The sequence below is a fragment of the Vombatus ursinus genome, unplaced genomic scaffold (assembly GCF_900497805.2).
Source record: "Vombatus ursinus unplaced genomic scaffold, bare-nosed wombat genome assembly UNPS02001287.1, whole genome shotgun sequence".
Classification (NCBI taxonomy): Eukaryota; Metazoa; Chordata; class Mammalia; order Diprotodontia; family Vombatidae; genus Vombatus; species Vombatus ursinus.
Window position 1 is genome coordinate 6874317 of NW_020941065.1, and position 24099 is coordinate 6898415.

At 41.1% G+C, this 24099-nt stretch overlaps 1 protein-coding gene across 8 annotated transcripts in view; it reads right to left on the minus strand.

Annotated features, from left to right (window-relative positions):
* The window catches only part of TAOK3 (TAO kinase 3), a 240464-nt gene that overhangs the window by 67678 nt on the left and 148687 nt on the right, over nucleotides 1-24099 (minus strand). For all 8 annotated transcript variants that reach the window (XM_027863638.1, XM_027863620.1, XM_027863643.1 and 5 more), the window contains 2 exons: nucleotides 17620-17787; nucleotides 10964-11170 (listed from right to left, as the gene is read on the minus strand). In XM_027863638.1, the coding sequence (XP_027719439.1) occupies nucleotides 10964-11170; nucleotides 17620-17787 (375 nt within the window). The remainder of the gene's footprint in view (nucleotides 1-10963; nucleotides 11171-17619; nucleotides 17788-24099) is intronic.

Consider the following 24099-nt stretch of genomic DNA (forward strand, 5'->3'; position numbering starts at 1 on the left):
TATGCTCGACAAACTTCTTACCAAGCAGAGCTGGCAAGTGGGATGGGCTGCTTCAGGGAGTAATGGATTTCCTCTAACTGGAAGTCCTCCAGAAGGAGCCAGATGACCACTTAATAGGGATCTTGTAGAATGGGATTTCTCTGCCAGGTAAGGGTTCAAAGGCTTCTTTCAATTCTTAAGATTCTAGGATTCTCTTATCTGCTCCGTACTGCCCCATCTTATTCAATGTTCCAGTATAGAACACTAACACTTTTTCTTCACATTTTAAGAGTCCAGATGTAGTGACCATGAAGGTTAGAGTCAAGCGTGTAACCTTCTCCTATGCCAGGGGTGGGGACTGTCAAAGGGCTGTACTTGAGGACTTCAAGGACCACATGTGACCTTGAGGCCACAGGTTCCCCATCCCTGTGACCTATGCTAATCCAATTTATTATATTAAGTATCTGCTCTGTGTAGAACACCGGGCTAGTTCCCGAGATATGATACTTGGATAAATTCAAATTCAGCTGACATTTTTAAAGCATGGAACACTGTAAGGTGGCAAGGGGGATTAACTGTTTAAAAGAGACCCAGACCCTGCCCTCATGGAGCTTAGTGTCTGGTAGGGAGAGATGACACATATACAAATAATTAAACTACATGACATGAGTGGAATATAACGAAATGCACAACTGCATTTATTGGAGGGAAGACCCACATTGCACCAAATTTGGAGTAAGTGTAAATATCTTATGAGTGCCCCAGAGAAGTGCCTTACAGTGTTATGCGAAGTCTGCAGGGGAAAGCTCTTATTGACCAGAGGGAAGTGAGAAGGCTTCATGGAGAAGAGAGTATCTGAACTGGACTTTGACCCAGGGTCCATAGAGAATATGGGTAGATTTCACAGTGTTCATGAACTTAGATGAGGGAAAGATCACGTTTTTAATTTTCACTCATCTCTAAATAAAATTAAACATTTCCTTCAATTATTGAAAAACATTATTCTAAGAAGATCTAGAGGCTTCCCCCAACTTCCAAAGGAGTCTGTGATAAAAACAAACAAAAAAAAAGGGTTAAAAATCCCTGAGTTAGAGCATCTAATGAAGAGAGAAGAGCTGGAAAGTTGTGGTCCTAGCCCTTGGTAGACTATGACTGCCAGGCCAAGGAACTTGAGATTTATTGGGTTGGAAACAAAAGCACACTGAAGGCTGCTGGGTAGAGGCAAGAACATGATGACATAAGGAAGATGAGTCTGGTGTCATATGAAGGCTGGACTGGACTGGAAGGAGGTAGAGGCTGAAAGACTTGTAGGAGGCTGTATTAAGGGAAGCATGATGGGGGAACTTGGGGTAGGAACACAGACAGGGGAATATGGCGGAAATATGATGACCAGCACTTAGTAAACAAATTACGTGTATAAATATATATAAAATTAATAAGATAGAAATTATATATTCATATATAATATATAAATTATGTTTAATTTTTATATAAACTCTGTAAATTTAAAATACATAAAATTATATCATTTGCAAATATTTGAAATGAAGAAAAAGGACCATGAGATCATAGATCGCAGCACTGGAAGGGATGTCAGAGCCTCTTATCTAACCTCTTAATTTTACAGATGAAGAAACTGAGGCTCAGGGACATTAAGCATCTTCTGGCTGGCATATTAGAGTTCTGGATTTGATGTCAGGAATATCCCAGAGTTCAAATCCTATATCAGACACTTAGCTGTGTGACCTCAGGAAATTCACTTAACCTAGTAAGATCAGTTCCCCCCTATATAAAAAGGGTGTGTTAGTGTTAGGAACACACTAACCTTCACAGGGTTATTGTGAAGAGCAAATGAGATAATTTGCATAAAGCACATTGCATATCTTAAAGTGCTATCCCAATGCTAGTGATAATTATTATTATGATATTGATGATGACCAATACCAGGATTCCTCCTTCTCTTCCTCTTCAGTGACTTGTCCAAGGTCACACAGGTAGTAAATTATGGAGGTGGGATCTTAGGAAGAAATGAGCCACAATGGTAAGAGTAGGGGAACATTCATCCCTTTCAGGTCAGCTTTTAACAGCTATCCCAGTGACAACTCGGGTGAAACTGATACTGACTGAGCAATGCTGGTCTGTCTTTTCAAGGCCTACACCTGTAGGGGCTTCCTTTTGCTTAGGTCCCCAGGGTGCCAACAAGGAAGCCACCTTAGAGCAGTGGAGGAGATTGACTCCCAGGAGATAAAGGAATGCTTCTTTTCCTATCTCCTTTGTGTCTGGGGGCCCAACAACACCCCCCCCCCAAACAAATAACCCAACCCACAATGACAGTGTGTGCTAACGGAACAATTAGGTAAAACAAAAGCACACCAGGTCCCTTAAATTATGCAATGGCTAATTGGGGTCATGGAGGTAATCTTAGGTTCTCTTAGGATAAGCTAGTGAAGGGATTTTAAAAGAAGGTAAAAAGACATAAATATTGCCTATAATTTATACAGCACTTTGAGATTTGCAAAGTGCTTTGTTTACATATGCCATCCTCATAGCAATCCTGGGAAGCAGGTAATTTCCATTTGCAGATGAGAAAATTGAGGATGATAGAGGTCAAGGGATTTGTCTAGAGTCACATACCCAGTAAGTGTCCAAGGTTGGATTTGAACTCAAGTTTTCCTGGTCCCAAGTATAGGAGTCTATCCATAATGCTACCTACCTACCTCAAAAAAGACAAAGGTCAGGGAAAAGGGAAGGGCTGATGCTTGGAGTGGACAGACCAATGACAATTGATGTCAGACAGGACAGCTGAGCTGCTCATTTTTTATTCTGTTTCTGTTTTCTCTGGTTAGGAGAGTGACATTTGGAATGGAAAGCACAGAACAAAAGTGGCCAGCAGGAAGTTGATACCTAAATTAAGTAAGGTGATGGTAAGAAAGCACTTGCTGGCCTGGAGGAATTTTGGGCACCTGGGGCCAGATGAACCACATTCCCTAGTAGTGAATGAACTGGTGAAAGTGACTGGTGAGTCATTATCATTTATGCTTGAAAGGTACCTCTGGTCTACCATGAGAGGGCTGAGACTTTGGACTCAGAATAAGCTAGATTAGAATTCCTGCCCTGCTACTTAGCACCAATGTAACCCTGGGCAAGTCTAGATCTCTCTGAGCCTCGGTAACTACTTATTAAAAACTACCATCCATGCGTTCACTGATCTGTAAAACAAGGGCATTGGCCTAGAAGACCTTTTAAGGTTTATCTTCCAGGTCTATACTCTTGATCCTCTACCTGGAGATGGGCAAGTGTTACCCACTTTTCCAAAGAGGAAAGGGAATGGAGCCTGCAAACAATAGGCAAGTGAGCTTGACTTTGAATTCTGGCAAAATTCTAGAATATATCCATTAGAGAGACAGTGAATGAACACTGAAACAGGAAGTAGTGTTGACGAAAGATCAGCATGGTTTCATCTAACAGGTCATGCCAGAACAACTTTATTTCCTCTTTTTTCAGAGCTACTAAAGTGGGGAATGCGGCCAATCGAGTTTACCTAGATTGACCGATTTTATTTTTTAAAAGTTTTATTGTACATTTGTTTTCGTATCACAGCCAGTACTTTTTCTCATTTGATGTCCCTACTGAATCTTCCCTTGTAACCAAGAGAAATATCTGAGCAAAGTCAATTGACCCAGCAACCTAATCAGACGACATAGACTACATTCTGAATCCATAATCCCCCACCACTTTACTGACAAAAGAAAGCTATCCAGGACTGAGATCGAGCATTTCAATTCATTAAAATTCAACCATCAATTAGGGTTGTTTTAATTTAGGATATTGTAGTCATTGGGGAAACCATTCTTCTTCTGCTCAGTCTGTCCTTCAGGTTACTTATATTTTTAGCAAAGCAATTTGATAATTCTCACCCTATTTTGTGAAAAAGATGGAGAGATGTAAGGCAGGTGATAACATAATTAGATTTAGAACTGATTGCGTGGCTGGATCCAGAGAATAGTTATTTATGGTTCCATGAAAACATGGTAAAAGGTCTCCCATGGAGTGACCAAGGGTTGAGCTTGGTCCTGTGTTATTTAACATTCAAAAAAAAAAAACCATACATGGTGTATGTTCACATTTTCAGACAATGCTCAAATTAAAATTTTCAGAGAGCCAACATATTGAATGACAAAGTCAGGAACCAGGAGGATCCTGTCAGGGTTAAATATTGGGCTGAATGAAAAAAGATGAAATTCAATAGAGATATATGTAAAATCTTACATTTGGGTTCACAACAATCTTTGCACATACATGATTCTTTTCTTTTTTTTTTTTTAGGCAATTGGGGTTAAGTGACTTGCCCAGGGCCACACAGCTAGTAAGTATCAAGTGTTTGGTCTGAGGCCAGATTTGAACTCAGGTCCTCCTGACTTCAGGTCCGGTGCTCTATCCACTGCACCACCTAGCTGCCCCAATCTTTGCACATACAAAGGGAGAAGAGGCATGGCTGGATAATATCTGAAAAATATCATGGTGGATGGAGGAGTTTGGTGGGCCATAAGCTCAATGTAATCAAACAGTGTGAAATAGCAATGATTACTCTGCATTGTTTTATGAGGTAGTACTGCTGCCAATCTGCCATATTTCTCCAAAAAAGCTTGGGCAACATTAAGAGGGGCAGAGCTTCTAGGGATAGGAAGAGATAGTCTTACTGTGTTCTGTCCTGATTATATATCCAGAGCATGGTGTTTGTTCTAAGAAATGCCTGACCTATGGAGTGTCCACATGAGGGCAACCAGGTTAGTGAAGGGCCATGAGTTCATATCCCACTTAGAACATGATAGCTCTGCTCAAGCATTTTGAATAGCTGTCTTATGGAAAAGGTATTAGACCTGCTTTGTTTAATCCCAGGGGGCAGAAAAAAAAAGAGAGTAATAGGTTGAAGCTGCGAAGAAGACAATTTAGGCTTGATTTAAGGAAAACTTTGCAACAATAAGAGATTGTCCAAAGCGGAATGGACATGCCTTTGGATATAATGGGCTCCCCCTCCCTGGGGATCGTTAGACCAAAGCTAAATGAGCACATCTTGGCAGTGTTGTAGAAGGGACTAACTTTTGGGTATGGATTGGATTAAACAGCATCTAATTTCTCTTCCATCTCCAAAATTCTGTAATTTAATCTCTCCTGTTAAAGTTCACTGTCCATTAGTAGCCTTTGCAAGATAACATGTTTTCTGATTGACTAAGTCAATGGAATTGCATATCCAACAAGATGTCACTTTCTGTACAGGATGGATGCTTATCCACTTTGTTTTTACTGTGTGGATTGTTTAGCTCATTTCTTTTGAGTAGCTGGGGATCTCATTGAGGAGGCTCTGTAGCGTTCTCCAGCTTGAAGGAATCAGCAGAATATTATTGACAAGCAAGAATCGATAGAAAACACTGCCTTCTAAAGAGAATCTCTCTTCTAGTTCAACTCTGTGCTGGGCATCTTTCATGACAGTAGAGAATACCATCACTCATTTTATGTTCTCCTCAATTAGATGGTGATGTCCTTGAGGGCATGGACTGTTTTTTGCTTTTCATTGTAGGATAAGGGCTTGGCACAGTGTCTGGTACATAGTAGGCAGTTAATAAATACTTGTTGACTAACTGATAAACAAAAGATTGAGGAACACACTTATCTCTATGGTTACATCTACCCAGGAATCTTATATCATTTTAACATATGTATAAGGAATATTTTATTGGCACTGGGGTCTTTAAATTTGTTTTAGGAATTTTTTTGGGGGGGTAATCAATAAACAAGCAGGTTCATATGTTTTCTTCACATTTTAATCAGCTGTGTGACTATGAAAATGTGGTTTATTGTAGAAAATAGGCTGTGAACGGATGCTTGTTCCCTTACCATATTTTCATCAAGGACACCTTCAATACCTGTGTAAATCATTCTCATATTTTATAATGATGAAAAAGAAGGCATATGGGTTGGTAGTCAATTCCTTCTTCTTCACTCATCTTTGTGTGTGATAACACCATTAATGACTTTTAGATACCTTGAAAATTGATCCCTGAGTATCTTCAAAACCACATCACCTCTAGCAGATTTCTTCTGGGTGTACTTGTATGATTCAGATATATGTATGGGCAACATCGTGGGGAGGGTGTCTTTATGACTGTGTCTTCTACAAAATTAAATTTACTTTTTAAAAAATCAACCACAAAAAGAAAATAAATCTTGTGTTGCCTTTGACCAGCACATCTCACTGCTTGGCTAGAAGATAAAGTATTTTCTGGTTGACAGTTTCTGACTCTACTGGCATCCTCATTTTGGCAAGTAAGTGCTTTATATTAGTTGAACTTTTTAAAGAAATTATGATCATCAGAGTCACTATCTTTACTTTTACCCATTTAGCATTTTCTTTTTCTTTTCTTCTTTCGAAACTGTCTTGGCAATCTTGGCATTTCCACTGGGTTTAGTTATCATCTCTATGCAGGTGACTCTCAGACTATCCAGGCCTTATTTCTCTCCTAAACTTCACTCTTGCATTTTCAATGAGTTCAAAATCAACATGTCCGAAACAAAACTCATTCTCTTTCCTCCAAACTCACCCTTCTTCTGTCTAGAGCAGCAGTATCTCCTCAGTCACCCAGTCTTGCCACTTTGGAAGCATCCACATTCTGCCTCAATCCACCCAGGTGCTAAATCTTGTAGACTCTACCTTCACAAAAACCCTCACGTCTGTCTCCTTCCTTCCATTCATTCGGGCCACTATCCTAATTCAGGCCCATATCCCTTCTTACCTAGATTATTGCAATAGTATCCCAACTGCTTTCCCTGATCCCCAAAGAGCAAGTGGCCCTCCAAAATTATAATTGAACTTACATAAGAACACACTGTTTCCTCTAATAGAATGAAAGTTCCTTGAAAGCAAGAGCTATTTAAATTTTTTTGTCTTAAGTGCTCAATAAATGCTTGTAGATTGACTGATAGATTGTTTTAGAGACAGTATCTCATTTAATAGATTGGGTTGGAGCTGTAGTAATTGTACTCTGTCTCTTCATTTTCATTTTTCAATTTTGGCTTTTGCTCTAACTTGTCAAAGATATGACAGCTGATACAAAAATGACTTCCTTTCCAAGAAGCAGTCATTTCCTGTTTGCTAAGAAATGGACAATTTCATATTTTTTAATCATGTGGTTCAGTTTGTTAAGATATGGTCAATTTCATCTTTTTTTTTTTAAATCACATGGTTTGGTTTGTTAAAGTGCAGCCGATTTCATTTTTTAAAGTCACCTGGTTCAGTTTGTTAAGATATGGACAATTTCATTTTTAAAAAATCATATGGGTCAATGTGTTTAGATATAGTCAATTTAATTTAAAAAATCATGTGGTTCAATTTGTTAAGCTATTGTCAACTTCATTTTTTAAAAAAATCACATGGTTCGGTTTGTTAAGATATGATCAATTTCATTAAAAAAAAATCACCCGGTTCACCTTTGCTAAGAGGTGGCAATTTTTTTATCTCTATTTTTCCCATTTTTAAACATTTTTATTTAAAGTTTTCAGTTCCAAATTCTATTCCTCCCCCCTCCATGAGATGGTAAGCAATCAGATTTATACATGTGCAATTATGTAAAACATTTCCATATTAGTCATTTTGTACAAGAAGACTCAAATAAAAAAAGAAAGTGAAAAATAGCATGTTTCAGTCTGTATTCAATCAATATCAGTTCTTTCTCTGGAGGTAGATAGCATGCTTCTTTATTAGTCCTTTGGGATTGTCTTGGATCATTGTACTGCTGAGAAGAGCTAAGTCTTTCACAATTCTTCATGGAACAATATTGCTGTTACTGTGCACAACATTCTCCTGGTTCTGTTCATTTCACTTTGCATCAGTTTATGTAAATCTTTCCATGGTTTTTTTTTAATCATCCTGCTTGTCATTTCTTACAGCACAATAATATTCCATTACAATCATATGCTACAGCTTGTTTAGCCATTCACCAATTGATGGGCATCCCTTTGATTTCCAATTCTTAGTCACCAAAAAAGAACTGTTATAAATATTTTTGTACAAATAGGTCCTTTCCCCCTTTTTTTGGATCTTTGTTAATTTCGTTTTTTAAAATCATGTAGATCAATTTGTTAAGAGATGGTCAATTTTATTTTTTAAAAAATCAAGTGGTTCAGCATTTGTAGCCACTGCACTGCCGTTCTCTTCTTGAAGAAAGATTAAAGAAGGGTGTAAGGAGACCCAAGATTGCTGCTCAGAGTGGGTGGGTTGACAATAACAGAAAACAGAGAGCATAGCAGCCTACCTCTTATTTTGATTCTGTTGCCTCTGTCAAGGAAAATGACCTTTAGAGTACAAAGGACAGAACAAAAATGGCTAATAGGGAGCCAACAGCCAGGTTAAGTAAGGAGATATTGAGAGATTATGTAGTTACCCTTGATGAGTTTAAGTGACCTGCCCCACGTACGCTGACTGGTACTGAAAGACCTGGTAGAAGTGAAGGCTGAGCCATGATTGTCACTGTCTAAAAGATTGTGGAGAAGGAGAGAGACACTTCAAGGCCAGGGAAAGGCAAATGACCCGATTTTTTTTTTAAAGGGAAGAGAATGGAGCCTGCATGTTGAGTCCTGTGAGCTTGACTTTGACTCTTGGCAAAATGCTAGAACGTATTATTGAAGGGATAGTTGAGGATCATCACAAAAAATCAACATAGTTTCATCAAGGTCATGGGAGACCAACCTTATTTATGTATTTATGTATTTTTTGATGGGGTTAATAAAGTATTGGCTCATGAAAATGATGTATATAGTTTGTCTAGATTTATTTTCATTTCTTTTTTTATGTATCATTTTCTTAAAAACACCACAGTCATTTCCTGATATACCTGTTCCTTACTGACTTCTTTGTAACAAAGAAAAAAAAGAGGAAGCAAAACTGGTCAACAAAGCAGCCATATCTCAGTGTTGGCAACATTCAGTGCCAATAGCATCATCCCTCCTCTCTACTGAGAATAGGGAGGTGTGATTCACTATCAAAGGCCAATATCACTCATTGCAATTGATCAGAATTTAGTGCCTTTTCATTTTCACTAAATGCTTTCTTGATTCTCTTTTCATCACAGTGCATCATTTCATACAAGTCTTCCCATGTTCCTTTGAATTCCTGATATTCATGGTTTCCTAGAGTGCATCTGTATGTTGCAATCTGTTTGGACATTCTTCAGTCACTTGGGCACCCACTTTGTTTCCATTTTTTTTGCTATCATAAAAGATGCCCCCATAACAATTTTGGTGTACACATTTCTTAGATTTGGCCAAACAAAGTTTAGTTTTTTTTTTACCCCCCCCCCCCCCAGTCTATCAGGCTTTTCTTGTAGAAAAGATGGAGGGACATTTAAGGACTTTCCTGATTGTCCCCTCTCCCTTTGTTATTTACCTTTTGTAGATCTCGTATTTAGTTATTATATACACGTTCCCCACGAGAATAAAGGCTCCTTGAGGACAGGGGCTGTACTGATTTTGTTTTTGTATTCCTAGTGCCTGACACATAGTAGGCACTTAATAAATGTCTGTTTTAATTGAATTTAAGCAAACAATACTATAATTCAGTAGATTCAGAAATGGACGAGTAACTAGACATAGAATATTGACTAATGGTTTGATATCAGTTTGGAAAAAAGTCTCTACTGCAGAGTCTCAGGGATCTGAATAATTAAGTCAGGATGTGAAACATGGATCTTGATAGGCTAGACAGAAGTAAGGAACCCGTGGCCTTGAGGCCACAGGTTCCCCAGCCCTGGGCTAGAATATTGGGGGCCAAGTTTAGTAAGATGGAATTTAATAGTGTTAAAAGTCTAGTCTTGATAGGCAGAACGATGTAATGACTAGAGGTCTAGCCTTGGAGTCAGGAAGGCCTTGATCCTAATACCTACTAGCCACTTAAATTCTCAGTGCCCCAGTCAACTTTTTGAAACTAAATTTATAAGTGAGATGTTAATTGGCAGTAATAGAACAAATCTCCCCCTCCTCCCTTACAAAAAAGGAAAGTTTTATTCTTGGGTTATAAAAATCAAGGTCATAAGTACAAAATGGTGGGAAGCATGACTACAACATAGTTTGTCTGAGAAAGACCTGGGGGGTTTAAAAGCCTGCAACATCCATGGGTCAACAATAGTGTTATACAGGAGCCACAAAGGCTAATGCAATCTCAGGTGGCACTAGTGGAGGCCTAGTGTCCAGGCCTAGCAGGAGAGATTAGTGTCTGGATACTCTCTGGTAACCACAGTTAGCTCCCACCTGGAGAAATGTTCACTTCTGGAGGTCACATTTTAGTAAGGGCACTAAATGGCCTGGACACTAGATATGAGGAATGATCTTTGATGAAACTGGGGATGTTTAGGCTGGTGGAGAAACGTCTAGGAGTGGTAGTAAGAGGACCTTAAGAAGGAGTTTCAAGTGCCTGAAGGTGTCTCCTCTGGAAGGGGAATTAAGCAAGTTGTTTGGCCCCAGAGGGAAGAGCCAGAAACAGTAGGAGGAAACAAGTTCTCTGAGGACAATCTCAGTCATCCTGATACTAAGCTACTCGTTCTCTGCTTTCTTGTTTGAGTCTTACCTCCAGGGAGCGATCAACTTGTTGGTCTTTGGCCAATGGATGGCGTTTATTCGGGAAGAGTTTAAGGCCTACAGTATTAGAGCTAATGTTTTAGGCAAGGATCGCCAGTTAGTTGGGTGAGGTTGGAAAGAGGGAGGCCCGTAACTAAGAGACATCGTAAGAAGCAAGTGGAGAAGATGGGGAAGTCTTTGTAGAAAGAGCTGGCACCACACATTGTCATCCAGCCTAAGGAAGTTCACCAGATGCTACCACTTACTTTGACTTCAAGAGTACTGTGGAGGAAACTCAAGCAGAGATGCCCAGGGGCTTGAGCTACCCTCTCCCAGGATGGGCTCTGGAGGGAGCCGTGGAGCGCAGCCCACTACCTACCTTCTTGTGCACGGCAGAGGACGTGGAATTGACAGTGCCTTCGTCGTCGTGCGTCATGACCAGGTCTGAGCTGCTCTCATCCAGCACTTCCTGCATGCTGTTAACACTGCTGCTCTGACTGCTCGTGCTCACAGACATGCTCGGAATGGAGTGATTGCTGCCCAGGCTGTCCATGTTTATGCTCAGGCTCGTTCCATGTTCACTGTCCTATAAAAATGGGGCATGGGGTTAAAAGAAAAAAAAAAGAAGACCAGAGAGCAAGGCGACAATCCATTGACTGAGCTATTAAACCCACTCAGTTCTGCAGCGTCAAGTGGATTTTCTGCCAAATCTGCAAAGATAAAACTTTTTATGTAGTGGCCTCACTGCCTCACCATCTCCAGGCATCTCGGATCCACTTGTCTGTCTTCCCCAGAGGCTGCTCTGGACATGGGTCGTAAGGTTCTAAGAGCTGCGAGCCCAGGGCTTTCCCTTTCCACGCTCAGTTGTCTCACAGAGACCAGGAAAGCAAATGAGGCCAGGCCTGTAAAAGGAAACCTTCGAGGCCGACTGAAACGACCCACCAAGAGGTTTGTGATGAGGCCTGTAGATCCTTTGGGACCCCTGAAGTGGCCTAAGAAGAGCTTTCAGGGACTGGACAATTATAATAGCCAACAACAACGATAGCTACCATTTCTATAGCGATGTAAGGTTTGCAGAATGCTTTACAAATATCTCTTCAGTGGGTGCTAATATTACCCACGTTTTACATTTGAGGAAACTGAGGCTGACAGCAATTAAATGACCTACCCAGGGTCACACAGTTAGCATGTGTCTGAAGCTGGATTTGAACTCAGGTTCTCCTGACTCCAGGCCCAGCGCTTTAGCCAGTGTGCCACCCAGTTGACTTAAAACTACAAGCGATGCCTCAAGGAAAGGAAGGCTTCAAATGGAAGGGAAGGAAAAGGGAGAACTTTAGGCATGGGGTACTCCTAGAGCTTCTTCTGCATGAAATACTGGCTGACTTCAACAATGAAAAATTAATTTACAACATTAATAACAAGAGCTTACGTTAGTAGAGGGCTCTGAGATTTAAAGAAGTCTTGTCTTTCTATACCACAACCCTGATAGTGTAAATACTCTCAGCTCCATTTCACAGATGTAGAAACTGAGGCACACAGAGGTAAAGTGACTTTCCTAGGGGCTATTAAGTGTCTGAGTCAAAACTTGACTCCATGTCCATTGCTCTGTCTATTAACAAAAAAAAAAAAAAATCTTATTAAGTATAGATGATTTCTTTTACGTGTTTTTATCTTTAGTACCAAGAACATAAAATATGCTTAATATATGATCCATCCACCATTCTAATTGTCCATCCATTTGTCTGTCATCTATCAGTTTATCATGTATCTCACTGTCTATCTCTCATCTGTCTATCATCTATTTATTTCTCTTATCTATCATCTATCTATCCATGTCTTTCTACCAACTATTTATCTGTCTGCCTTATCTGTCAGTCTATCCATCCATCCATCTATCCACCTATCCCTTGCACTGGTTAAACTGGCCTTCCTGATGGATCTCAGACCCACCACCTCATCTTTCTTCTCCATGTCTTTGTCCACACTGTTCTCCGTGCCTGGCCTGTGCTCTCTCTGGCTCTTTGCTTCTTAGGTTGTCATTTCCATCAAAGCTGAACTCAAACACTATCTCCTACCCCTCAGCTGCTGGGGTCTCTCCCCTTCTCTTGATATTATACTGTGATTCTTTTGTACTTACTTCTCCCGGGGCTTGCTGCCTCCTTTGATAGAAGGCAGCTCCCTGCAGGCAGGGAGGGTTTCCCTCTTACCACCTGTATCCCCAGGGCCCGGGCAGATGTGAGGCTCTTCATGAATGCTGGCTGACTGATTACCTGCTTTGTGTAAGATGTTGTGGGAGTCACTAAGATAAATAAAAAAGTCACTCCCCACTTAGAACGTGTAGGAGGAGCAAGATGGCAGGTACACAAACAAGTTCCACTATGCATTAGTCCTTTGTACCTTTCCTATGCATTTCATTTCTGTGAGAGATCAGGGATGAAGGAGGGAAGACTTCCACGTCGCCTCCAGGTCTCAGGTTTCCCACCCCTGGCCAAGGGTATGACTACTGAGCTATGCTTCAAGGACTTGGAAGGATTACAATGCAAGGCTAGGCACTGTGTAAGCTCAGGCCTGGGACATGGTAGGGTGAATTTAGGAGAGATGGATGAGTAGAGTAAAACTGGAGGAGGGGGTGTGTGTAAAAGAAAGTACCATGAAATAAGGCTGGAAAAATCAGCTGTGGCCAGACCACGGAGGACCATGAATGCCAGAATGAAGACTCTGGATTTTCCTGGTAGGCAATGGGAAAGCAGCGGGACTTTAAACAAAGGTGTGCCATGATGAGACATTCATTAAGGTGCTCACTCTTGTAGAGGCAACAGGAGGTACAGCACATAGAGTGATGGACTTGGAGTTAGGAAGACCTGAATTAAAATCCTGCCATATATACCTACAAATTGCATGACCCTGAACATTTAACCTCTCTGGGCTTGGGTTCCTGATCTGTAAAATGGGGTAATGATAATAGCATCTACCACCCAGGGTTGTTACGAGGACCAAATGAAATAAAATGCTTTGCAAACCTTAATGCACAATACACAAGCTGCCTAGTACAGAGGGTGGGTCGGAACGGGGAAAGCTTAGAGGCAAGGAAACTCAGTTAAGAGGTGATTCATGGTAAGAGTTCAGCTGAAACCTAAACAGGCTGTGGATTAAGGGGCTGGTAGAAGGAACAAAAAGATAAGGATGGATGAGAGATATATTCTGGAAGTATACTTAACTGGGCTTAGCAGCTGATTGGAAGTGGCTGATGGGTCAGAGGGAGGAGAAGAAGATGGATCCCAAGTTTCAAGTCCCCTGAGGGGTGGTAATGTTAAAGGGAGGAGTGCGTGAGTGTGTGTGTGTGTGTGTGTGTGTGAGTGTGTGTGTATGTGTGTATGAGTGTGTGAGTGTGTGTATGTATGAGTGTGTGAGTGTGTGTGTATGAGTGTGTGAGTGTGTGTGTATGTATGAGTGTGTGAGTGTGTGTATGTATGAGTGAGTGTATGAGTGTGTGTGTATGAGTGTGTGAGTGTGTGTATGTATGTATGAGTGTGTGTGTGTGTATGCATGTGAGTGTGTGTGTGTATGAGTGTGTGAGTGTGTTTCTTTAGCAGGGAAAGGAAACTGAACATTCAAGAGAGAGAAGGAGGATCCTCTCTAAGCGAAAATATTCATCCTCTCATCCTGAACAAGGGATTGAACCATTTGTTACACATCAGGCAATTCTGTCATGTCTCCCACTGCCTCCCACCCTAGATGGAAGTGGATCCCAGATTTAAAGCTAGAAGGGACCTCTTAAGCCACATCATCCAACTCATCTGTTTTGCAGATGAGAAAACCGAGGCCCAGACAGGTGAAAACTGAGGCCCAGAGAGTGACAAAAGCAGCAAGTGTCAGGAGGAAAATCTGAACCTGGGCTTCTTGGCCACCAGACCACGCCTCTTTTCCCACCTCTTTCACCTCTAAGGAATATTAGCATTCTTCATTCCTCAAAGCAAAGAGGAGCTAAATTATGCTGACATACAATTTGTCCTTTAATCTGGAATGTGTTCTGGTGAAAGACATTATGAGAAACTTTAAATGACCCAATTTAAGGGGTTCTTAACTGGGGCCCCTGACCTTGTTTAAAATATATATATATATGTATACACATACACACATACATATATATGAATATATAACGATTTTCAATTCAATTGATTTTCTTTGTAATGCTGTATATTTTAAGCATAAAAAAAAGTCATTCTGAGAAGGGGTCCCCACATTTCCCCAGTTTGCCATAGGGGTCCAGGGCACAGAAAAGTTAAGACCTTCTCCTGAATTAAATAGTAACAATAGCTAATGCTTATATAGCACTTTGAAGTTTGCAAAGGGCTTTATGTATATTATCTCATTTGCTGTCCATCAATGCCACTTTAATAACAGGCAGTGTTGCATGGTAGATAGCGAGCAGACCCTGCATCCAGGAGGATCTGGGTCCTGCCTCTGACCCAAACTGGCCTTAGGCAAGTCTCTAAGACTGAGCAGCATGGAAAAGGCTCTACCTGCATTAGCAGAGAGGGTTTCCTCACCTGGGTGTTCCCTATACCAATGAAAGCACAGGTAGCTTCCCTATCCTGCTCTCTCTAGAGACAACTTCAAATAAAGCTAGTTACAGAGGCCAATTTGGTGTAGTTTTACTCCATTCATCTGCTGATCACTCATAGCAATGGAAATCATTGGAATGGATAAATATGGATAGTCTACAAGAGTGAAAAAGAAAGGGAAAGAAATAAGCATTTATTAATAAGTGCCTCCTATGTGCCAGGCACTGTGCTAAGCCCTTTACAAATAGTATCTCATTTGATCCTCACAACAACCCTGGGATATAAGTCCTATTATCACCCCCATGTTAGAGTTGAGGAAGCTGGGGTATAAAGAGGTTAAGTGACTTGGCCAGGGCCACACAGCTACAACGTGTCTGAGGCTGGATTTAAATTTAGACCTTCCAGATTCTAGGTCCAGTGTTCTATCCATTATGATTTTCCATTAGATTTATTTTTCCTATGTTTCACTCAGATGAAGGGTTCTTAGGCTTTTATTGTGTCATGTATTGCTTTGGCACTCTGGTAAAGCCTATTAAAGGCAAAAAAGATACCACAAAGGATTAAAACAGAAACCAGTTAAATTAAAATACAATGATTAATGTGTGAGTGTATATCTATACATACATATATATATATGATATATATATGTATGTATGTATCTCTATATCTATCTACCTATCTTTTAAAACCAAGATGGCAGTTCCCAGGTTACTAACCTCTGCTTTGCAGTTCTAACAGTATCTCATTCAGAACAAAACTCCATGCCATGATTATAAGTGTCCTCTGCCTCCTTGTTCCTCACATCACTCACTCTGCTTGTACTTAGCCCATGCATTTATCCTATCTATCCTTGTAGCCTAGTCATTTGTGTACATGTTGATTTCCCTGTATTAGACTAGAAACTTCTTGAGAGGAGGAAGAGTGTCTTATATTATTCTTCTCTTCAGACTTGCAGCACAATACTTTATAAATTTCTTACAATTCTTTAAAAATTTACTTTCCATCTACTCTGTTTATATCTTAAAGCACTGCATATGTCTGTCTGTGTCTGTCTCTCAGCAGCAAGGTGGTGCAGTGGATAGACTGCTGGGCTTGAGTTGAAATCCAGCCTCAGACACTTACAAGCTGGGTGACCCTAGACGAGTCACTTAACCCTGTTTGCCTCCATTTCCTTATCTGTAAAATGGGTTGGAGAAGGAAATGGCAAAGTACTCCAGTATTTCTGCTGAGAAAACCCCCGATGGGGTCACAAAGAGTTGGACATAACTGAAGCTGGATGACGACAACATATCTATCATCTTTTTCTATCTCTCTATCTCTACCCTTTATCTAAATTTATGTGGACATTGTCTCCGCCATTAGAATCCCAGTTCCTAGAGGGCAGGGATGCTTTTTGCATTTTTTTTTTTTGAATATCTAGTGCTTAACACAGATGCCCGGCAGACGCTAAGGGCTTCACAGATGCTGGTTGACCGATGAGTTTGGGACCTGTGATTTCACCACTGTAGGAGGTTGCTTGGGATCACAGAGACTCTAGTGACTTGCCCTGGGTCATAGAGTGAGCATGTGTCGGGGACAGAGCTTGAATCCAGGACTTCTAGATTCCAAGGCTGGCCGAACCTCCCTCTTCCATCTGGCTGAAATCCCACTGATTAGAGCAGACATTTACTAAGTTGAACATTTAAGCAGACTAAGCAGACATTTACTGAACTGAGCTACAACCAGAAGAAATGGAAGACCAGTTGGAAGTATGATTGGTCCAAGGAGGAAGCTGGCCTGGCCTTCAATATTTACTATGGGTGATGTGTGAAGTGAATTATACACACAGGAACATAACAAACACTTCTCATTGATTTTAGGGCCTAGCATAGTTTTCTGAATTATATTTCTGTACCAATAGGAGGCAGCATGGGAGAGTGGAAAGAATTCCATCTCTAGCATTCCAGTTCAGATGCTCACTACCTGGGTGATCTAGGGAAAGTTACTTCCCTTCCCTCCATCTCATTGTCCTCAACTTCGAAATGAGGCAGTGACATAGCGGACTTGGCATTAGGAAGATCCGAGTTTGAATCTTGCCTTGGACACTCTAGCTATGACCCCTGGACAAGTTGCTTAAGCCCTGCCAGGTTTAATTTCCTCCCATGTTAAATGGGGGTAATGTGATCAGTGATCTCACAGGGATGTCAATGCAAATCATTTTGCAAACCTTAGAGCACTACATAAATGTTAGCGATGATGATGATGATGATGTTGGAAGAAATGGCGTCTGAGGTCCTTTCCAATTCTAAAGCCAGGATCCCATGGATCACAGACTAAGATGGATTCCCTCTCCATTTGGAAGGGTCATAACTGATGTTAAAAAACAAATTGGAGACAAGTGTAAATCAGAGAAAGTCTCTTCTCCTGGTCCAACCTGTGATGAGCCAAAGCTTTGTACCCATCCCCATCCCCACCCCCAGGGTGAACCTACTTCTTCATCTTCCTGTGACTCATTTAAGGGTCCATTCCGGGTTTCTTGGAAAAGGATTTTCTTCATTTTCCGATACTGCAAGTTATCCAGCTCACGAACGGCATCTTTTGTCCTCTGTATGAGGTCAATTAGGACCCGCAGTGGCCGATCTCGGCGTACAAAGTCATGCTGAATGAAGGATAAAAAGAAGCAGAGATGGGTGGTCGTGGAACATTTGGCAATCTCTATCATGTGTGCATAGAAAATAAACATAGTTCCTTAAGGCAGATGGGTGGGTTTTTGCAACTAGATTTTATCCCCCCACCCAGAATGCAAAACCCAAATGTTAATGAGGATTATTTTCTTCTTCTCCTCCAAAACCATGTGGGACTCCTGTTCTAGGATTTAGGTTAAAACAACTAAGGTTAATTTAATCCCACCGAGGAACCACAGTGGGGCCAAAAAGATGGGCACTCTGTAAGGTGGGAAACCTTTTTCCTCCCGCCTTCCTTGTCTGAAAACACAGAACAAGGATAGGCCTCGAGGAAAAGAGGTACTTTTCTGACAACCAACGTAATACACCTTTTTTTATTTTCATCATTCCCACTCCCCTTTAGATGACAGCCGACTGACAGGCCCTCCCAATGTTACTCCTTTCTGCTCTGAAAATCCTCTGTGGCTTCTTTCCCAATACTAATACCTAACCTTTACACAGGATGTTAAACGTTCACAAAGCGCATGACCCGTGTGATTCCATTTATTCCTCACAACGGCCCAGTGAGTTAGGTGCTATTATTACCCCCATTTTACGGGTAAGAAAACTGAGGTTGATACAGGTTGCACTTCCCTTTTTGATTTAGTACCTGAAGGTTAAGTGTTCTTAGAAATTGCCCTGGCACCATAAACTCAACATACTCCCCGCCCCCCATCACCCTTCTGTTCAAATCTTTCTCTCTCTTCCTAACTTCCAGATTTTGGCTGCTAGTGTCAGCATTATCCCAGGTCTGAAAGTCAGGAGTCATCTTTCTTCCAATTTGATTTAATTCTCACGTCTTAGAGCTGGGGTGGGGAACCTTCACAGAACAAATTGGATTCAATCCTAGGGCTGCACTTGAGGACCTAGAGGCCTCAGGTTCCCCACACCTGTCCTAGAGATTCATTGGGACAGCTAGGTGGAGCCATAGTGCATAAAGCACCAGGCCTAGAGTCAGGAAGACTCATTCCCCTGAGTTCAAATCTGGCCTCAGACACTTACTAGTTGGGTGACCCTGGGAAAGTCATTTCACCCTGTACTTGAGTTATTCCCCACCAGATCACAGACTCTCTGAGGATGGGGTGCTGTGTCTTCCTCATCTTTGCATCTTCTGTGATGGCTGGCACAGTACTTTGAGCATAGCAGGTGCTCAAAAAAAAAATCAGTTAATTGAACTGAAGGTTCAAGAAACGAAAATACCAAATTAAGACCCTTGGACTGAAAACTAAACACCTCAACTAGAGGCCTACATGCTACCAACAGGCAGAGGGGAAGGACGAATTCTGGCATGCTACATTTATTTGATGGCACTGAGAGAGAATTGTGTAAGAGCCCTGCTAATAACTCTTGTTTTCCAAGGCCAGTGACTTCAGAGTAAAAATAGGTGAGATGCAGGAAGCTACCCAGAGACAAAATGGGTCAGTAAAAGTTAGCTTTAGTGTGAGGAAAGCTGAGGAGGCAACGTACAATGAAGTCTTTCTAGTGTACTAACTAAGAAGCCTTAATATGTATCATAAAAATAATCCATCAGTTCTACAGTTGTGACCTAAAATATCATCAGATTCACTGACCCTGCTGTGTCTTCAGAAAAAGAACAGAAGGGCTTCTGGGCCACATGAAGAAGCCTTTCCCAATCTTCCTTAATGCTGCTCCCTTCCATCTGCTGATTTTATGTAATTTATCTTGTCTATAGTCTGTACATAATTGTTTGCATGTTGACCCCTATTAGACCATAATATCCTTCAGGGTAGGGACTGCCTTTTGCCTCTTTTCCTATCTCCAGTCCTTAGCACAGTGCCTGGCACAGATGAAATACTTCATAAAAAAAAATACACTTAAAAAAACACCTGAATGACATCAGTGAAGTCATGAAATAAACATTTTAGCTAACTGTAGCATGATGATACAGAAAAATGAAGAGCTAAAGAGCAAAGCTTTGGGTATACCCATTAATGTGTATGTGCACATGGGCCATCCCCATATGAAGATAGATGTAGATTCTGACTTGCACATTAATCAGAAGGCCAACAATAGGGCATAATTAAAAGCTATTTTGAGAGTAAATGGCTATCCCTCCCCCCCAAAAAATGGCAGATGCATTTTTTGTTTCTGATGTGCAAAAGCAGGAAATGATCATAAGCATAGTTGAAAATGCCTTGTGATGAGTGGGAAAGCAGCCTTAAGTCAAAGGTTACACAGCAGGATTATTTTTTTCTTCGATCAGTACCCAAACCAACAAGTAGATACAGAATGTTGGTTTCTGAATTATCACGGAAAATAGATAACACTATGGATAAATACCCCCTAATGAATCGCTGCAGCCAACAAACATTTATCAAGTGCCTATTATGTTCCAGTATTGTGCCAGGACTAAGGGATGGGAAGAGTCAGCACATCCAAAGATCCGTGTTTGCATCAGCTTGGACAACTCTTCCACCAATGTGGATCAAAACCCATACAGACAGGCAAGGCCTCAACAGACAGTTTCATGAGCTTCCTTTCTCTTCTTCCAATACTCCCAAATCTCATGTGGCAGCCAATCTTTTAGTGATGTGCCTCTCTGAATGGAGCTGTGCTAGTTCCTAAGATGATAGACTGGCAGACTTGGACCCAAAGACAATCAAGCTTAGTAGGACCTGCTGGAACTTGTGTTCCGATGGGGTAGTGTTTGAGAAACTTGGGTCATCTCTACCCCATGATAATGTCTATGAGAAGGACTTTAATGGAACTTTAAGATCCTATCCAAGTTAAAATTTTAACTTTTCCTAGAAAGAGAGTGCAAGACCAATGCTCTGTTGGTAGAGCTGGGATTTAGCCATACCATCCTGGAAAGCATTTTGGAACTATCCTCCAAAAGCCATTGGACTGTGCACACCCTTTGACAGAACAAAATGGGAAAGAAGGGAGATTCTGGGCATATTGAACACAAAGGCATGATAAAAAACCTTAAGAAGAGGCTGGCTGAAAAAAGAAAAAGACGCTGGCTAATAATTATATCTCATTAAATTGCAATTTTCTATAAGAGATTAATGTGATTTACACATTTAACCTAAATAGATTGACCCTTGACTCATTGTACAATAATTCTCTTATACTCTCTTACTTTTTAAATTTTTATTTTTATTCTCCACTTAAGAAACACCAAATGAAATGGGTATTTCCATATGCATGGCAGAACAGAAAAAGTAGATTTTACAAGAAAGTGAAGTTCTTTATTATATATGGGTTGGTTTTCCTTTTAAATATACAATTGGGTTCAGGCTATAACTTTCAAAGCTGTCCTGATTATCTATGGTTCTTTCTGATCTTCCTTCTGTTCTCTGAAATTTAAAAAAAGATGCCTCAATGATGTTTCTTTTCTTTTCTTTTCTTTTCTTTCTTTTGCTACCTTATCCCTATCCTCCTATCTTCCCAGTAAGGAAAAAAAAAAAGAAAAAAAAGAAAAACTAAACCCATGTAACAAATATGCATAATCAAGCAAACAAATTCCCCCATTGCCAAAGATGTGTATCTTATTTCTGCGTCTTGAGGCCACCACCCCTCTGTCAAGAGGTGGGTAACATACTTTGTGAATTAATGCAATGTCATTGCATTAATCAGAGTGCTGAAGTCTTTCTGAGCTGTTTTTACTAGCTCCCTCCCTTTCCTGCCCATCCTTTGAAGACAAACTTGGAGCTACCTCCTCCATGAAGGCTCCCCTAATGTTGCTGGTTTGTAACAATCTTTCTCCGAAAACCGGCACAGACCCTTGTTTACCCAACACCACAGAATTGGGAGTAGGAAGGGACCTCAGTGGTCACTGAGTGCAACTCAGATCTGAAAAGGAATCCCTTCTTCAGCATATCCAACAGGTAGTCATCCAGCCTTTGCTTGAAGACCTCCAAGAAGGGGAAATCGACCAGCTGCCATGGCAGCCCATTCCACTATGGGAAAGCTCTATTTGTGAGGAAGCTTTTCCCCAACATCAGGTCTGGATATGCCTCTTTGCAACTCTCAGTCACTGCTTCTGGGTCTGCCCTCTAATCTCTTGCACAAAACAGCCTTTCAAATAATTGAGGACAGTTGTTACGCACGTACAAGTCTTCTCCTCTCCCAGCTAAACATCCTCAGTTCCTTCAACCTGTCCTGATATGGTAAGGACAAAAAGCCCACCGTCGTGCCGGCTGCTCTACACTGAACACTTGCTATCTTACCAATGGCCCTTTTAACATATGACATAATGGGCCAGATATGAGCTGGCCAGGGCAGAGGAGAGCAGAACCACCACTTCCCTATTTTGGTACATCTGCCTTTGTAGCCCAAGATTGCATTAGCTTTCTTGAGGCTGTTGTGCCATCCTGGTGACTCATTTAGCTCCTATCTCTGTCATCCAGTATGCCAGCTCTACTTCCTAGCTTGGTGACAACTGAAAACATGTTCATTGTGCTATATCTGCCTTTATTCAAGACATGATCAATACATCGAACAGCACAGGATGAACACAATTCTCTGGGTTGCTCCTGTAGACATCTCCCTTCCATAGTGACATGGAACTCCTCATGACCAACCTTTGGGACCAGCCATTCATTCAGTTTGGAATCCACATAATTATACTATCATGTAGCCCACATTTCTGAATCTTTTCCAATAACAGCATGAGATATATTATCAAATGCTTAGTTAATATGTAGGTAGACTTATTTACAGCAGCCTCCTGGGTTTGTTAACCTTCTCAGACAAGGAAACAAGATCAGCCTGGAGTGATATCTCTTCTTGACAAAGTCATAATAATTCTTTGTGATTGTTGCTTCCTTATCAAGACGTTCACTAACCATCTCTTTAATAGTATGTGCTAGAATCAAGGTCAAGTTCACTGGCCTACAGTTTTCTGGATTCTATCTGCTTCCCTTTTTTGAAGATAAGGATGTTTGCTCACAGCTAGGCCTATGGCCCCTTTCCTGTTTTCCATGACCTTAGAACTATAACTGTCTGTGGTTCAGCAGTCCCAGCTGCCAGTTACTGACAATGTCATTCATTTGAGCCTAGTGATTTGAATTCATGAGGGTCAGAGAGTAGGTTCTGTTACTACTATCTCCTTACTAATTTAGGGGATCACCTCCCTGCTGACCATTTTTATCTAGTCATTTCCAGTTTCTCTTGGCAGAGAAAACAGAAACAAAATGAGAATTAAGAGAACTCCACCTTCTGTTGTTAGTTTATAACCCCATTCACCCTAAGCCGTGCTCATAGCTTTGCTTTCATCTTCCTTCTCCCATTCCCCAACAACATCACTTTTTGTTAAGCTGATGGTTTGGCTTTCCTTGCCAGATCTGGCTTATTTTGAGTTGAACATTCTTGACTGTTCTTCCAGGACCATCTTTTGTATTCATTCTAGTTTACTTTCTCTTGCCTTCATCTTTACACATAGCCTTTATAAGTCTAAGTTGGTTGGTGAGTTTTCTGGGCATCCACCGAAGTGTGCCAAAACGCTCCCCTGTTCCTGCTTATTGGATTTGTTTTCTAAGTCTCTATATAGGTGGCACAGTGAATAGAGGGAGCGTTGGCCGTGGAGTCCAGAAGAGCTGAGCAAAAACCCTACCTCATGTGCTTCCTTGATCTCCATTTCCCTGGCTTTCTTTAAGACTCAACTCAAATCTTACCTTTTTCTGGTGGTTTTTCCTGGCTCCCTAAGCTGCCTGTGGCTTCATCCTGAGATTCCTTAGCCTCCACTCTCTATGTATCTTCTATGTACCTGGCTTTTTTCATGCTGTCTCTCCCATTAGAATGGGAATTCCTTGAGGGCAAGGACCCTATTTTTGCCTTTCCTGGTGTCCTCAGTGCTTAGCTGAGGGTCCTGGATGGTAATATGTGCTCTATAAATGTTGACTGACTAAAGTAATACATTAGCAGTACTGGCCACCAACATTACTCATGAACTGTATAAAATACAGCCAGTGTGGTATGAAGGTGACCCTGTGGTCTTGACAGTCATGTTGGTGGAGAAAAGACTCCAGAAAGGCCTACCAAATTTGGGTAGGACTTTGGGTAAAGGCCTGGTGATGGATTGTGTCATCTGGCAACCAATCAGACTATGTTCTCAGAGGCTCATCACTATGTTGGCCATGAGGAAATCTTTTTTGGGGGGCAGTCTATAGATGGGTTGCAATCTCCATCAGTAGAGAGAATGATGTTGAGGAAATCATGGTTTTATGCAGTATTTTGAAGGAAGTCCAACCGCCACGATGCTAAGTCTTTCAATAATGCTTTTA